The 12,292-nt window shown below is 44.8% G+C and overlaps 1 protein-coding gene across 2 annotated transcripts in view; it reads left to right on the top strand.

Annotated features, from left to right (window-relative positions):
* The first annotated feature begins 567 nt into the window (after window positions 1–567).
* The window catches only part of TMBIM4 (transmembrane BAX inhibitor motif containing 4), a 33,582-nt gene continuing 21,857 nt past the window's right edge, over window positions 568–12,292 (top strand). Inside the window, exon 1 of one of the 2 annotated variants that reach the window (XM_008003926.3) lies at window positions 568–770. In XM_008003926.3, the coding sequence (XP_008002117.1) occupies window positions 674–770 (97 nt within the window). In that variant the 5' untranslated portion in view covers window positions 568–673. The remainder of the gene's footprint in view (window positions 771–12,292) is intronic. The other variant, XM_073020922.1, reaches the window with a different exon arrangement.

The raw sequence follows: 12,292 nt of genomic DNA, 5'->3' as shown, positions 1-12,292 counted from the left end.
TCTGCCTTTGGTCACGGCCCTCTTCAATGTATTCTACTTCTGGCATAGGATGATCTGGCCTTTGCTTATCTCTATCTCTCCAGCCTCATTCTTTGCCACCTGTCCCCTACACCAGCTGAGCTTCACCGTCTCCCTCTTTGCAGAGGTTGGTCACTTGAGGACCAGCCTACATTACTGCTCTTTCTCTGGTTGGCCCCTACTTGCCTTTCAGGATTAAATATTACTTCATTCAGAAAGCCTAGTTTATAGAAAGTGCCCAATAAATATATATTATTATTATTTTAAAATAATAGTAAAAACGCATCCTCGGTGTGATTATTGAAAGAGTGGATGAATGAGATGGGTATTTGTTGAGTGGATGGGTGACTGGGACATGGGTTCTATCACTAGCAACTCTCCAGGTGAGAGGACTTAAAAAGTTTGTTGAGAACAATCTGAGAAAAGTTTCACTTCAGATGACGCCGGGAATGTAAACCATTTTCTCTTCCATCCTAACTCGGAGCCATCCCCGCTTTCTCCGCCCAGCTGGAATTTTTGAGGCGAGAAAATCGACTCGCTCGGGATTCGCCCGCCGACGCCGCTCGACTTGTTGGGGCTGGGCTCTTCTTCGCGGAAGAGGATAGAAGGCGGTTGCGGTTGCTCGTCCAGGGCGGGTAGGGGTGCTGTTGCCGTCATGGCTGACCCTGACCCCCGGTACCCTTGCTCCTCGATCGAGGACGACTTCAACTATGGCAGCAGCGTGGCCTCCGCCAGCGTGCACATCCGAATGGGTACGTTGTCCCCTCTCCAGTGCCTCCCAGCCGCTTGTCCGCAATGCTCGGCCTTTAAAGCCGACTTCCGGCTTCAGAGGGACAGCGGCCATCTCCCGGGACTCAGGAGAAAGAGGGCTGAGCTCCCTGCCCTCTTTCTCCGGGGACCGGAGGACTGGCGCCCTCCTCCGGGAGTCGGGAGAGGCGCTCCCTCCCCTCTTAGCGGGTGTAGGAGGGCCCAGGCTCAGAAGACTTGCAGCTCCCCTCTGTGCGCCTCGGATCTCCAGCGGGCGCCGCGGTGTAGGAAGGGACGGATGGAAACCGCCGCAGCCTTAATTTGGCATCTTCAAGTGAAAAGAAACGTGGTGGAAATGAGTCAGTTGATCACTGTGACGTACACACGAGTGAAATCAGCGGCCTAATGCTTTTGTTCTGTGGGGTGCCGCGTTACATGTTTATATTTACCGTCCTATGCTAGGCTGTAAGCTCCCTGACGGCACTGTTTCCTGTCCGCAGGGCCCAGAATGCAACAGGTCTGAGTATTATTGAGGAAGTTGCTGAACACAGAAGCTTCCTAAGTCAGTATGAATGTTTTAAGTTATTACGTAGTAGCCAATGGGCAGAAACTTTTGAATTTAAAATCCTTAGCTTCATCTACGTGGAAGCCATTGTCTGCTCTAGTTTGGTCATTTGATCACCGAAACTGCCCCGGACTTTCAGCCTGTCTAGGCAGCTGGAACTTGTTCTGGAAAAGGAAGGATGAAGATAGTTCTGATGTGCTGAGAATCTTGGTGCCTAGAACTTGTTCTGGAAAAGGAAGGCTGAAGATAGTTCTGATGCACCAAGAATCTTGGTGCCTAGCATTTATATTTTTGGAATTGAATTTTGAAATTATTTTGGCAAGTGAATTCAGCTTTAAAAAAAAAAAAAATTGTGGTAAAATACAGGTAACATAAAATTTACCATCTTAACTATTTTTAAGTGTACAGTTCAGTAGTGTTAAGTTATTCACATGGTTGTGCACTGTTAAAAGAAAAGCTTTAGACACATTAAATCTAACGGAGTTTAAGCACAGAATGATTTGTGAATTGGGCAGGTCCCGGAACCAGAATAGGTTCAGAGTGACGAATGCTGCCCCTTGGTGGGAGAAAATTTATGGAGAGAAAAAGTAAAGTGATGTACAGAAAATGGAAGTGAGGTACAGAAACAGTTGATTGGTTACAGCCTGGCTTTTGCCCTGTTTGAACATGGTTTGAACACTTGGCCGTCTTTGGTTGGCTGAAACTCAGTGATTGGTTCAAGCATAGGTTACAGCTTGTTTACACATTCAGTTAGGTTATAGTTCACTATATACCGAGAACCCCTAGGCCGAACTTAAAATATCTAAAGGGATAACTTTAGACTAAACTTACACACCATCGAATATCCAAAACTTTTTAATCTTGCAAAACTGAAACTCTGTACCTATTAACTCTTCATTGCTTCCTTCCCCCAGTCCCTGGAACCACCATTTCACTTTCTCTCTTTATAAATTTGGCTTCTCTGATACGATCAGTATTCGTTTTTTTGTAGTTGGCTTATTTCAATTATCATAATGTCTTCAAATACATCCATGTTGTGGCATATGTTAGAATTTCCTTTTTTTTTTGAGACAGGGTCTCACTTTGCCACCCAGGCTGGAGTGCAGTGGCGAGATCACTGCTCACTGCAGCCTCTACCTTCTGGGCTCAGGTGATCCTCCCACCTCAACCTCCCAAGTAGTTGGCATTACAAACGCAGGTCACCATGCGTGGCTAATTGTTTTGTATTTTTGGTAGAGGCAGGTTTCTCCATGTTGCCCCTGCCAATCTTGAACTCCTGGACTCATGTGATCCTCCCACCTCAGCCTCACAAAGTGCTGGGATTACAGGCATGAGCCACTGCACCTGGCTGCAGAATTTCCTTTTTAAGACAATAATATTACTTTGTATGTATATACCAAAGTTTGTTTATTCATCCATTGATGGATATTTGTGTTGCTTCTACCTCTTGACTTCTACCTCTTGACTGTTTTGAATAGTGTTGTCATGAATATAGGTGAGCACATACCTCTTCAAGACCCTGCTTTAATTCTTTTGAATATATACCCAGAAGTGGAATCACTGGATTGTGTGATAGTTCTATTTTTAATTATTTAAGGAACTGCCATACTGTTTTTGATGGGGGCTACATCATTTTACATTCTCAGCAACAGTGCACAACAGTTCACCTTTTTCTACCTCTTTGCCAACACATTCTGTTCTTTTCTTTCTTTTTTAAAATGAAAGTAGCCATCAGATGAGTGTGAGGTGATACGTCCCTTTGGTTTTGATTTGCATTTCTCTAATGATTTAATGATGTTGCACATTTTAAAAATATGCTTGTGGGGCATTTATGCATTTTCCTTAGAGAAATGTTATTCAAGTCCTTTGCCCAATTAATTTTTTTAAAGCAATTTTAGGTTCATAGCAAAATTTAGCAGAAAGAACAGAGTTCTTATGTACCCTTTCTGCTTTTCCCCAAGCCTCTTGCACTAATAACATTCTGTACCAGAGTGGTACATTTGAAATTTAAGACTTCTGTTTATCAAAGAACACAACAGAGTGAAAAGGCCTATAAAATAGGTGAAAATATTTGCAAATCATATATCCTATAAGGGGCCAATATCCAGAATACATAAGGAAATCCTACCATTCAATAACAAAAAACAACCTGATTTTAAAGTGAAAAAAGTCAAGAGAATAAGATAGACTACATACTGGGAGAAAATATTTGCAAAAGAAATATCTAATAAAGGACTGTTACCCAAAATATACAAAATAACTCTTAAAACTCAACAATAAGAAGACAAATAGCCTGATTAAAATGCAGGCAAAAGACTTGAACACATACCCTACTAAAGAAGATTCAGAAGGTTGAGTGCAGTGGCTCACACTTGTAATCCTAACACCTTGGGAGGCCAAGATGGGAGAATTACCTGAGCCTGGGAAGTTGAGGCTGCAGCAAGCTGTGAATGTTTGTGCCACTGCACTCCAGCCTAGGCAACAGAGTGAGACTGTATCTCAAAAAAAAAAAAAAAGGATCATATATACCAGGATTTATTATTGGAGCTCTGTTGTATTCCATTGGTCTATATGTCTCTGTCTTTATGCTATTACCACACTGTTTTGATTACTGTGGCTTATGTAATAATAAGTTTTGAAATCAGGAATGTGAGATCTCCAACTTTGTTGTTCTTTTTAAATATTGTTTTGGCAATTTGGGGTCCCTTGACATTCCTTATAAATTTTAGAATGGACTTTCTATTTCTGTGAAAGATGCCATTGGGATTTTGATAAGGATTGCATTAGATCTACCCAAAGTAGGTTACTTTGGGTAGTATGACCATCAGTTTTCCAATGTACAATGATGGATGTATTTCCATTTATTTGTGTCTTCTTTAATTTCTTTCATCAGTGTTTTGTAGTTTTCAAATTTGTCTTCTTAGTTTATTCCTAAGCATTTTCTTCCTTTTGATGCTGTTGTAAATGGAATTGTTTTCTTAACGTCTTTTCCAACCTTCTCATTATTAGTGTATAAAAATGTAACTCATTTTGCACGTTACTTTTGTATCTTGCATCTTTGCTGAATTCATTTATTCTAACAGTTTATGGAATCTTTAGGGTTTTCTATATGTAAGGTCATGTTGTTTGTGAACAGAGATAATTTTACTCCTTTCTTTCCAATATGGATGTCTTTTCTTTTTCTTGCCCAATTGTTCTGGTGAGGACTTCCAGTACTATGTTGAATAGAAATGGCAAAAGCAAATATACTTGTCTTATTCCTGATCTTAGAGGAAAAGTTTTCAGCTTTTCACCACTTAGTAAGACATTAGCGCTGGGCTTTTCAGATGCGGCTCTGGAGGCCAAAATAACTCCATCTGGGTTGCTAATCTGCCTTGTTGACTTCTGACTAACCCCAGTTCCAAGAAACCTTCTAAGATTTCCAATTTATCTGTGGTTCCTTGTATAAGAGTATGTACTTACTATAAATCCTGCCCTTAGGTCAAAACAACTTTGATGTTATCTTCCTTCAGTTGTCCTACAATCCCTTCTGAATCACCCTTTCACTCTGGTGTATAAACCTCTAGGTTGGGGGATTTATGGCCCATAGATCCACCATCTTTTCTCTGCCCAAGACAGAGACACAGAGATGGCTTCTGTTCTTATGTCCCTATTAAATGTTTTTTTCTAAAAAAATGGATTTGCCAGCCTCTCAGCTTTCTTGGAATTTGGGGGTAGATTTGCATAGAACTGCTACCATGGAACAATGGCCTTTAATATGTTGAGGTAGTTTATTTCAATTCCTACTTTATTGTTTTTATTATGAAGGGTTGTGGAATTTTGTCAAAAGCTTTTTCTGCATCAGTTGAGATGATCATGTTTCTTTTCCCCCCAACATTCTGTAAATGTGCTGATTACACTGATTAATTTTCATGTATTGAACCATCCTCACAGTCCAGGAATAAATCCTAGTTGGTCATGATCTGTAATCCTTTTAATATGCTATTGAATTCTGTTTGCTAGTATTTTGTTGAGGATTTTTGCATCAGTATTCATCAGGGACATTGCTCTGTAGTTTTCTTGTAGTGTCTTTGGCTTTGGTATCAGGGTAATGCAGGCTCGGTAAAATGAGTTTGAAGGGTTCCCTCCTCTTCAGTTTTTTGGAAGAGTTTGAGGATTTGTGTTGAAGCTCAGCCTTCTAAAGTATATGTCTCTTAAACCAATAAGGCATTCTTAGATTCTGTCTGATAGGATGTGGCTCTGTGTCCCTACCCAAATCTCACCTTGAATTGTCATTCCCATCATCCCCATGTGTTGTGGGAGGGACCAGGTGGGAGGTAATTTAAGCACAGGGGCAGTTACTCTCATGCTGTTCTTGTGATAGTGAGTAAGTTCTCACAAGATCTGATGGTTTTATAAGGGACCTTTCCCCCTTTTGCTTGGCATTTCCCCTTTCTGCTGCCATGAGGAGGACATGTTTGTTTACCCTTCCGCCATGATTGTAAGTTCCCGAGGCCTCCCCCTGCTGTGGAAATGTGAGTCAATTAAACCTCTTTCCTTTATAATTACCCAGTCTCGGGGAGTTCTTTATAGCAGCATGAGAACGGACTAATACACCATCCAACTGTAAAATGAACAGTGACAATGTGATACATTAGAGTAATTAACAACTGGTACTGCAAGAAATAGGAATGCATGAGAACTGTCTAACTCATAGATACCCCAAGGAGAAAGAGAGTCCCTGCTAGTCCCAGAAATAAGGAAGAGAGAGAATGGGTCACTTCAGGAAAGGACAGGGATAGAATATGGCAGCCACTGCAGCAAATTAAATGACTAGAGGTGGTATCTGGTGTGTGAATAGAAGGCATTCATTAGAGAGGCCTTGGTGACTCAAGGTACTGCCATTAAGGAAACATTTGAACCATTAACATAACATTTAATAAATAAAAATATTTTTTGGACAACCCCTTTCTAATGTATGTAAAGACAGTGAGGTAAATAAAAGTTTTGGAAGTCACAGTTACTGTTCTTAAGGCATTAGTTAGGTTGGCCACTAGCCAAACTAATCTATGCTAGCAGCTTAATTAAATTCTAAAGTGCCAAGTTTGGAGGGTGTTTGGGGAAGGAATCAAGGGTGTGTTGTTGAAGACACAATAAAATAAAGAGACAAAGCTGTAAATTAAACATTTTGTTTGGGAATAACAAAATTGCAACTTGGGGTATACATACAGATGGTGGTGGTCTGAGGAACAAAGAGAAGGTTGAGGATTTTATTAGAAAGAACAATGTTACGTGTTGCTTTGCAAGAACCTTCATTGGCACTAGAGAAGCATTCGGGAACTGGCAAACAACTATTTTGATAGTCACAGCAGGTTGTTTCAGCAGCTGCTAGGTAAAACTGTGCTATTCACCCCGAATGAGTTTTCCCTCAGCTCCTTGACTCTGATTTAGTTGGGTATGACATATAATCACTTTTACAGTGTGAACTGGAATAATCTGAGAGAGCTGTAAGAGGAAGTGAAATCCCAGTGGAGGACTGAGTTTGCATACAGTAGTCCCTCTTTATCTGTGGCAGATACATTCCATATTGTGTTAATACAATAGCTATTAATTTAATAAGATAGAACAAATATAACAATATACTATAATAAAAGTTATATTAAGTGGTCTCTCTCTCTCTCTCAAGATATCTTATTGTAGGTGATATTTCCAGACTGTAGTTGACCATGGGTAACTGAAACCTTGAAAAGCAAAACTGCAGATGAGAGAGATCTACTGTTTGTGAAGGGAATTCACGGGGTGGAGATAGGGGAGACAGAATTTGTGATGAGGCATGGAAAGGTGAGAATGACATGCCATACGTCATAGTGAGAAGAATGGCCTTTTTTTAGTGATGTTGGGGAATAGTACAGTGTAGTAGAAAGAGCCCTGGATTTAAGGGTCTGAAAATTAAACACAGTCCTGGTTGACAGCAATGTAGAGAGGCAGGTTACTTTGCCTTTCTGATTCTTAGATTCCTTATCTGTAAAAGAGGCATAATTGCTGCTCTTCCAACTATACCAAGTGGTTTTAAGGGTCAGGCAATTATTTCATTTTAAATACTCCTCCAGTGTTGGCCTCCCAAAGTGCTGTGATTACAGGCATGAGCTAATGCGCCTGGCCTATAGACTGTTTTAAGGAAAGAATTAATTTTATTCTTGATTTGCTTCTACATCCCTCACGTCACTATAACAGAGCTGATTGCAATACCAGATACTCAGCATTTGTTCACCATAAATATTTAAATTATGCAGGAGCATTTTACTTAGGAGTTCTTATCACTAGGTTGGTAACTTAAGCTGACTACACCGGTACTAAATAAGTGGTTCACATTTGTCTTTGGTGCGTTACTACTGAAAAGGTTAAAAATGCTCTACATAAATAAATAAATAAATAAATAAAGCGGCTGGGTGCAGTGGCTCACGCCTGTAATTCTAGCACTTTGGGAGGCTAAGGCTAGCAGATTGCCCGAGCTCAGGAGTTCGAGAGTAGCCTATGCAACACGGTGAAACCTTGTCTCTACTAAAATACAAAAAATTAGCCAGGCGTGGTGGCGTGTGCCTGTAATCCCAGCTACTCAGAAGGCTGAGACAGGAGAATCACTTGAACCCGGGAGGTGGAGGTTGCAGTGAGCCCAGATCGCGCCACTGCACTCCACCCTGGGCGACAGTCCCCGACTCAAAAAAAACAAAAAACCAACAAACAGAAACTAGCTGCTTGTAATGTGGATATTTTCTGAAAGATACTTTTTGAATAATATACATCTAAAATGTCAAGGTTCACTGGTGGAAAACAACAAATCATGAAGCTACAAAAGAATTTTGTGAGAAGGCCCCTCTGGGAAGTGAGGAGGCCTCTGCCTGGCTGCCGACCTCTCTGGGAAGTGAGGCGCCCATCTGCCTGGCTGCTGCCCTGTCTGGGAAGTGAAGAGTTCCTCTGCCTGGCCGCCCAGCTGACTGGGATGTGAGGATGCCCGGTCGCCGCCCTGTCTGGGAAGTGAGCGCCTTTGCCCGGCCCCCGCATCATCTGGGAAGTGATGAGCACCTCTGCCCGGCCGCCGCCTTGTCTGGGAAGTGAGGAGTCCCTCCCTCCGGCGGCGGCCCTGTCTGGGAAGTGAGGAGTTCCTCTGCCTGGCCGCCCAGCTGACTGGGATGTGAGGAGCGCCTCTGCCTAGCTGCTGCCCCCTCTGCCCGGCCACCGCCCTGTCTGGGAAGCAAGGAGCGCCTCTACCCGGCTGGCTGCCACCAGTCTGGGAAGTGATGAGCGCCTCTGCCCGGCCGCCGCCCCGTCTGGAAAGTGATGAGTGCCTCTGCCCGGCCACCGCCCTGCCTGGGAAGTGATGAGCGCCTCTGCCCGGCCGCCGCCCCGTCTGGAAAGTGATGAGTGCCTCTGCCCGGCCACTGCCCCGTCTGGAAAGTGATGAGTGCCTCTGCCCGGCCACCGCCCTGCCTGGGAAGTGATGAGCGCCTCTGCCCGGCCGCCGCCCCGTCTGGGAAGTGATGAGCGCCTCTGCCCGGCCGCCGCCCCGTCTGGGAAGTGATGAGCGCCTCTGCCCGGCCGCCGCCCCGTCTGGGAAGTGATGAGCGCCTCTGCCCGGCCGCCGCCCCGTCTGGGAAGTGATGAGCGCCTCTGCCCGGCCGCCGCCCCGTCTGGAAAGTGATGAGCGCCTCTGCCCCAGCCACCGCCCTGTCTGGAAAGTGATAAGCGCCTCTGCCCCAGCCACCGCCCTGTCTGGAAAGTGATGAGCGCCTCTGCCCGGCCGCTGCCCTGTCTGGAAAATGATGAGTGCCTGTGCCCGGCCACCGCCCTGTCTGGGAAGTGATGAGCGTCTCTGCCCGGCCGCTGCCCTGCCTGGGAAGTGATGAGCGCCTCTGCCCGGCCGGCCGCCGACCTGTCTGGGAAGTGATGAGCGCCTCTGCCCGGCCGCCGCCCTGTCTGGAAAGTGATAAGCGCCTCTGCCCCAGCCACCGCCCCGTCTGGAAAATGATGAGCGCCTCTGCCCCAGCCACCGCCCTGTCTGGAAAGTGATAAGCGCCTCTGCCCCAGCCACCGCCCTGTCTGGAAAGTGATAAGCGCCTCTGCCCCAGCCACCGCCCTGTCTGGAAAGTGATGAGCGCCTCTGCCCGGCCGCTGCCCTGTCTGGAAAATGATGAGTGCCTGTGCCCGGCCACCGCCCTGTCTGGGAAGTGATGAGCGTCTCTGCCCGGCCGCTGCCCTGCCTGGGAAGTGATGAGCGCCTCTGCCCGGCCGGCCGCCGCCCTGTCTGGGAAGTGATGAGCGCCTCTGCCCGGCCGCCGCCCTGTCTGGAAAGTGATAAGCGCCTCTGCCCCAGCCACCGCCCCGTCTGGAAAATGATGAGCGCCTCTGCCCGGCCACCGCCCGTCTGGGAAGTGATGAGCACCTCTGCCCCAGCCACCGCCCTGTCTGGGAAGTGAGGTGCTGCCTCTGCTTGACTGCTGCCCGGTGATGAGCGCCTCTGCCCGGCCACCGCCCGTCTGGGAAGTGAGGAGTTCCTCTGCCTGGCCGCCCAATTGACTGGGATGTGAGGTGGGCCTCTGCCCGGCTGTCACCCTGTCTGGGAAGTGATGAGCACCTCTGCCCGGCTGCTGTGCAACCCAAGTGTGAGGTGACAGCCTTGTGTGTGATCTTTCTGCCTCCCCAAGTTTGCATTTTCGACATTAAAGTTTACTTTTTAATTAAAAAAAAATGATGTGAGAGTGAATTTCTGAGTATAGTCTCTTGAGCACTTTTACAGTGCTGATTAAACTAGTATATATAGTGTATTGTAATATATATATGATATAGTCTGTTAAGCTAGTTTATACTGCAGTATTTCATAGTTTCATAGTATGTATATACCATACTTTATGTAACCATCCCCACTTGATGGTTGTTACCCTTTTTTTTATTCCTTCAAATAGTGCCTCAGGGAACATCCTTCTATATCTTTGTAAATTTCTCCATTATGACTTTACTATAAATTTTTGGAAGTGAAATGAGTCAAAAGAGTATGTGCATTTTAAATGTAATTGATCAGTTCTCTAGAGAGATTGTACCTTCAGCAAACAATATATGAGGATACCTTCTGCACCCTCACCCACACTGAATATCATCAGACTTTCTCATCTCTGGCAATCTCGTAGATCAGGGATGGTGAACATTTTCTACAAAGGGCCAAATAAGAAATATATTCAGCTTTCTGGGCCATAAGATCTCTGTTCCAGCTCCTCAACTCTGCCATTGTGCAAAAGCAGTTGTAGAGGATACATAAGTGAGTGCGATTGTGTCCCAATAAAACTTCAGTTACAAACTCAGGTAATGGGCTGGCTTTGGCCCATGGGCCATACTTTGCTGACTCTTCTGGTAGGTAAAAATGTAATCATGTGTTAATTTCCATTTCTTTTAGCTATATGAGTGAAGGTGGGCATTTTCCTTTGTTTACAAAACTTGACTAGGCTTTGCCTTAGATGTTAGGGATCTAGTGGTGACCAGACAGACAGTGTCTCAGACCTCCAGAGTTGTCATTTGGATGAGGCAGTAGGAAAGACAGACCCTAAAGAGGTAAGCAAATAACCCCCTAGCACTGAAGGAAAGAAACAAGTGTGAGTAGAAACTAGAGTTTAGGGTGGCAGCTATTTTAGTTAAGGAATGGCCAGAGGAAGAACGCTTAAGGGAGATGGCAGGTGGATTGTATGAGAAGGAGCTAGCCAGGCAGATTAGCTATCTATTGCTTTGTAACAAATTGCCCCCAAATTTAGTAGCTTAACAGAGCAAGTATTTATTACACAATTTCTGAGTGTCCGGAATTTGGGAGGGTCTTACCCAGGTAGTTCTGACCAAGGGTCTCTCATGAGGCTCCAGTCAAGATGATTGGCCAGGACTGCAGTCACATGAAGACTTGACTGGGCTAGAGGATCGGCTTTTGGGAAATTTCATTCCCATGGCTATTGACTGGAGGCCTCAGTTCCTTGCCACATGAACCTCTCCTACAGGGCTGCCTGAGTGTCCTCATGACATGGCAGCTGACTTCCTCCGGAGCAAGCAATCCAGGGTAGAGCAAGGAGGAAGCCTCAGTGACTTTTATGACCTAGTCATGGAATCATACAAATCATTACATCTTTCTTATTCTATTAATCAGAAGCAAGTCACTAAGTCCAGTCCATTCTCAAGGGGAGGATTTAGGTTTCACCTTTTGAAGCTAGTGCCAAATAATCTGTAGCCATATTTTAAACCACCACAGTCTTCCCTCTGGTCACAAATTACTTATCTGTCTTCCATATGCAAATTAAGATCCTGCATAATACCCCAGTATAGCATCATCTCAAAGTCCAGAATCTCATCATCTAAATCAACGCCAGGTGTTGATGAAGCTCACTAGGTGTAGCTCCCTAGGTGTAGTTCCTTAAGTACAGCTCCCCTCAAAGATTTTTAAACTAAAAAGACAAATGATCTGTACTGCCATACTCAACATCCAGCGGTGGATAATATGAGGTGGTATTTTTGCCAATGTAATTCTTCAGAAAACTTTGTAGGTGTCTTGTGATTCTTAACTGAGTTTCATTCCATTCAATAATAAAAGCCAAACCCCAAAATGTCTTAGCATGAACTTGGGCTGAGATTGCTCAGTGAAAACTTCCTTAAGCTTCTCGAAAGTCCTATTGTTTGAAGGTTTTTTTTTTTTTTTTTTTTTTTTTTTGAGACAGTCTTGCTGTGTCACCAGGCTGCAGTGCAGTGGTGTGATCTCAGCTCACTGCAACCTCCGACTCCTTCCGTCTCCCTGGTTCAAGCCATTCTCCTGCGTCAGCCTCCCGAGTAGCTGGGATTACAGGCACATGCCACCATGCCCAGCTAATTTTTGTATTTTTAGTAGAGACAGGGTTCCAGCATGTTGACCAGGATGGTCTTGTACTCCTGACCTTGTGATCCACCTGCCTTGGCCTCCCA

This window comes from Chlorocebus sabaeus, chromosome 11 (assembly GCF_047675955.1).
Source record: "Chlorocebus sabaeus isolate Y175 chromosome 11, mChlSab1.0.hap1, whole genome shotgun sequence".
Classification (NCBI taxonomy): Eukaryota; Metazoa; Chordata; class Mammalia; order Primates; family Cercopithecidae; genus Chlorocebus; species Chlorocebus sabaeus.
Note: the sequence above shows the minus strand (reverse complement) of the source record. Positions and strands in the feature narration are given on the sequence as shown.